At 48.1% G+C, this 5,000-nt stretch overlaps 1 protein-coding gene across 1 annotated transcript in view; it reads right to left on the bottom strand.

Moving 5' to 3' along the window:
* Positions 1 to 3,199: 3,199 nt before the first annotated feature.
* Prag1 (PEAK1 related, kinase-activating pseudokinase 1) overlaps positions 3,200 to 5,000 on the bottom strand; it is a 57,071-nt gene continuing 55,270 nt past the window's right edge. The window contains exon 6 of the mRNA XM_021219437.2: positions 3,200 to 4,714. Within this exon, the coding sequence (XP_021075096.1) occupies positions 3,593 to 4,714 (1,122 nt within the window). The 3' untranslated portion in view covers positions 3,200 to 3,592. The remainder of the gene's footprint in view (positions 4,715 to 5,000) is intronic.

Below are 5,000 nucleotides of genomic sequence, written 5' to 3'. Positions count from 1 at the left end.
TGGAGCTTGCCAGTTCAGCTAGATTGGCTCTCGCAAGCAGGTCGTTGGGTGTTGACTTTCTTCCCTCCACCAAGTACTGGCATTACAAATGTGTGCCGGCCTGCCTGGCTTTTACCTGGTTGGTGGAGATCCAAATTCAGGTCTTTACATTTTCAGGGCAAGTACTTCGTCTACTGAGCCATCTCCCCAGAGTCCTATTGGCAGTGTGGCTAAAGCACAGATTTCAGAGAAGTCATTAAAGTAACATGTATCTTCTCTCTTCCAAATTTTCACAATATTTTGTGTGCATGTGTACATCACACGGGTTTTCTCCAACCCTTGGCTCTTAAAAAAAAAAAAAAAAAACAGTAAGTGTTATATAAAGTGGTAGCTGCAGCTCTGCAGAGCCTGGGACTTCTGAAGCTGAGCCATGTGTTATGGTAAACAAACAACCCTGAAGTGCCTGTCTTGCTTTTGGCAAGAGTGTTCAGGATTCAGCTGTTAGGCGTTGGAACTCCCACAGAAAGAATTTGGGCGAAGAATAAAGATTCCACTTCTCAGCATGAAGCAAGGAAAGGCCCATTAATGGCAAAAACAAAATTACGTATGTGCAAAGGATATGGGGGCGACCTGACTCAAAACTGGAGAAGGAATATGAGTTTAAATACCAGCAGCTAGTTTTAAAGCCAAGAGGAAAGAGGAGAGGGATGCACGCTCACAGTAGAAGTGTTTTTTAAAACCCAGGGCTTTGCAGTATTATTATTTTTAAACTGGGGTGAGTGAACCAAGAGCCAACAGCCTCTTGCAGCAAGCTGCACCCTCAGTCACAGAAGATGTGTTGGCCTAGACACTCTCTAAGATGACGGGACTCTTCCTACATGTTTCTGACCTACAGCCTTACAGCACAAAACTGTTGTTTCTGGTATGTTTAGAGCAGGAGCTAACTGCTAGACCAAAGAGCTTGCCCAGATGAAGTCTGAATGAACCCTTTTTATGGACCCTCTGAATGTAGCCTGACAGAAGTTATTTGCCAAGCTGTTATTGGCAGCTGTATGTCATAATTACTCCAGAGACCTGCCTTGCTGGGAAGGAGTTTAAACCCTACACACTTAGATTCTGTCAAGGGCGGGATATAAGAAATTGCCCTATTTTAGAAAACAAAACAAAACAAAACAAACAAACAAAAACAAAAAACAAAAACCCACCTTATCTTCCTTTCCTTTTCAAAAGGATATTGTTCAAAGACTCCTTGACAAATTCCCCTTGGACCCGAAAGCTAGGCCAAGGTTCATTCTCCCTGGTGAATAGTTCCTCAGAATTACATGAGAAAGAATTCTGCCAGCAGGCACTTTCTTCTTGTAGGCTGCTGTTGGTGAGCAGCCCAAAAGTAAGTTTAATTGGTCTCATTCTTCTCAGCTAGAATTCATTGTTATCAGTCCCTTCTTCACACCCTCTTTTGTTTTTCCCTTCCTTTGGTTACCACCATCATTCTCACAAATTCGACTTGTCCTCCCCCTCCCTCCCCCAGGGAGGTGGCATATTAAAAAGGCACAATTAACTCAGAGATTACACATATGCCTCCAGAGACATGTGTGCTTCCAGTTCACTCCCGGTAGAAAGCTCCTTTCTTTTGTCTCCACTGTTTATTTATTTTGAGAGAGAACGGACAAGAAAAACAAGATACAGAATCAAGGGCGAAGGTTTTGTCTGAAAAAAATTTCCCAGCATCAAACAAATGCAGCTCCACCAATTTAGACAGATCCCTACAGAGAACTGTGATTTCTGCATCCAAAGTTCTAAGACCTTCTGTGGACACAGGGAGAGCTGGTTCGAGCCAGTGTCTTTCCTCAAGTGACAAATGACATTGCAAAAAAAAAAAAAAAAAACCCGTCTCCAGGGGCTACCTTCCTCACTGGTAGGAGGAAGAATGGGTGTGTTCACATGGTGTCAGAGGTCATGGGGTGTGAAAAGGGAGTGAAGTCAATGGGCAGAAAGGGACAATCTGCTTGGTGGCTAACCACACCCCAAGTCCTATTAAGATCTTTGTGCTTATTAAAAAATTATTCATAGCCATTAACAAGAAAGGAGAAACTAATGGGTTTGGTAGCTGAAAGGTTATTCTCAGATAGAGATACGAGGACCTTGGAGATACTTCTCTTTGAATGAGTCATCTCTGGGTGTATATAAGGAAAGATCTACTGCTTCTTAATTCTTTTCTTTCTCTACCCTTCGGCATGACAATAAATATTAGCTTCAGTAGAAAGCAGGAACTGATCTATGTTAAATGAATTTGATGGGTTTTGTTTTGATTTGTTTTTGAAGACGGTTTCACTCTGTAGCCCTGGCTGACCTGGAACTTGCTCTGTAGACCAGGTTGGTCTTGAACTTGCAGAGATCCACCTGCCTCCGCCTCTCAAGTGCTGGGGTTACTATGGCCAACTGTTAAATGACTTTTTAAACCAAAGGATCCACAAGTGAGTCTAAAATAGAGATCTCCCATTGATAGCTTGACCACCAGTGCTTCTGCACTGGTCTTGTCTGGCAGAGAAGTGGGCTCCTTGCCACCTGGCCCCGCCCCCGCCCCGCCCCCTTCCTTCTCCCTGCCTGGACAAGCTAATGGTGCTGATAGCATCGCCCAACCTCCCCCCCCCCCCTTGTCGGATGAGCCCGGGAATGGCAAGAAAGAAACAGATGCAACAGGAAGTTCTACTCTCCACCTCTGGCTGTGGATGAATAAAGGCAAACACCTCCTCTGAGTGCTTTTGTTTGTTTTTTTTCAGTGGCCTACACGCTTTCGAAGAAGACAGACAGTCTTGGGGTCTTTCCTTTGAACTAGACAGGTGGATTTGATTTCTAGCCAGGTCTCTCAGTGGAACAATGGTGAGAGCTTTGGCAAACTGGAGTCTAGAGCAGCAGGGTTAAACTTTAAGCCCCACCCCACCCCACCCCCGTCCCCCATCCCATCCAACAATCCTGATGTGTGGGAAGAGAAACAGAGAACATTTCCTCCTATCAACACACCCAGCACACCCAGGCTTCAGTAGGTACTGCTCTATCGGATTTAAGTGCAAGTTCTAGGGCAAGTGCCAGATAGCCCGCTCCTCTGTGGTACATAATAGATTCTACTCATCAAAGATTCTAGTGCACTCAAGCACTTGGAGGTTAAAGGGCTTTGCTCGTGACACAATAAAAACAAATTAATATAAGGCTTTTTTTTTTCTTTATTGGGAAGTTGTTTTTTTTTTGTTGTTGTTTTGTTTTGTTTTGTTTCTAAATAACAGTTTGACAAAAGGGCGAGGAGACTCCATAATGGGTCTGTGAGGCAGGAGTCTAAACTTGGTTCTGTCGGGGTGGAACTGTCCTCAGGACCTTGCGTGAAGCTAGAACTGTACATAATCACAGGGGTGGCGGTTCTGCGAGGAGAGGAGCTGGCGTGTGTGAAATGACATCCCCAGTCTTTCATATTTATATATGTATATTTATATATATATATAAAATATTACATCCAAGGACGACAGTCATTTGTACCATTTCCCAGGGTAACCCGGATGCAAGCAAGGCAAGGGCATGGGGCGTGCGTGGAAGGTGGCGACAGAATAGTCTGACTAGAGGCTCAGAGAAGTTGCAGGAGCTTCAAGGACTGCAAGAGGGCCGCTGGCTCTGCCGAGGCCAAGTACTGGCAGCATAACCAGTCCTCCAGTTCCACACCCCGCCTTCGGTCCACCGCCTTCTCAGCAAACTTCATCATCATCAGGGCTCGCTTCATGTCGATCCAATTGTGCAGAGTGTTACATAGTACCTCCTCCGAGGTGCACGGCTGCTCCACCAGCTCCCGCCGTGGCCCCCACAGCAAGCACTGCAGCACCCGCTTAGCTTCACCTATGCGGATGCGCTTGATGGGATCAGCCTCAAGCAATAGATGGGCAAGCTGCTGCAGGCCAGGAGAGTAGAGGGACAGTGTGGGCAGCGGGGGTAAGTCCTCCCGCCGGTAGTCGCGCTCCCGTAGCTGGGCTCGCACCTCGAATGGGTTGGGCTGGTGGAGCAGCTCATAGATGAGGATGCCCGTCTGGAACTCATCAAACTTGCGGTACTGGGAAGCAGACACGATCTCAGGAGCCAGCCGGGCCTGGCTCTTCTTCTGTTGCAGGTTGGTGGTGCCTCCTGGCTTCTGCTTGGCCTTCAGGAAGTTGCTGATGATGAGCCTGGGCAGGTGCTTCTCACCGGGCCCTCCCTGGCAGGCAGTGGTGGCTGCGGGCGCGGCAGAAGGGCACCTGGATGTGGCGGTGGGCACGGTAGGAGTGGCAGAGGGCCCGGGGGAGCTCTGAGGGTTACAGTGCGCCAGCAGCAGGTTCTCCAGACACAGGTCCCGGTGGATGATCCCGTGTTCCTTCAGGTGCTCCAGCCCGTTGCAGAGCTGCAGAAGCAGGAAGCACACCCGGCGCTCGTAAACCTCAGGCTCCGTCCGGTGGCTGACCATGGAGTCCCGCACAAAGTCCGAAGCAGTCTGGTGCGGTACCTCCCGGGTGATGACCACCACACAGTCCTGCTCCTGGGCAGGGTGCTGAGGGGATGCAGCAGGTGCGGTGTCTTTGCTGGATGTGTCAGGGGAGGGGGAGGCAAGCATGCTGGAGGGCACAGAGGCCACAAAGTGGCCGCAGTCTTGCTGGATGTTGAAGTGCACCGGCACAGACGGGCTGCAGTATGAGGCTGATTTGGGTTCTGGGGTTTTGCATATCTGTGGCGAGAAAGGAAAAGTGAGATTAGGAGTGGGACTTTTGGGTTCTTTAAAACGGATCCCGGGGATATTTGACATCCTCCTACCGAGAAGCAAACTACTTCTTACCTTCCATCATACATCAAACATGTCTTAAACGGGCGCACAAGAAGAGTTAGTGCTAAAGCATACATTTCTTAGAAAAATATAGAGGAAATATAGCATCTCTGAGACTCCGGTTTAAGCAGCATATTCTTCTCTCTCTCTCTCTCTCTCTCTCTCTCTCTCTCTCTCTCTCTCTCTCTCT

The sequence above is a fragment of the Mus pahari genome, chromosome 19 (genome assembly GCF_900095145.1).
Source record: "Mus pahari chromosome 19, PAHARI_EIJ_v1.1, whole genome shotgun sequence".
Lineage (NCBI taxonomy): Eukaryota > Metazoa > Chordata > Mammalia > Rodentia > Muridae > Mus > Mus pahari.
This window is presented reverse-complemented; position numbering and strand designations above follow the sequence as displayed.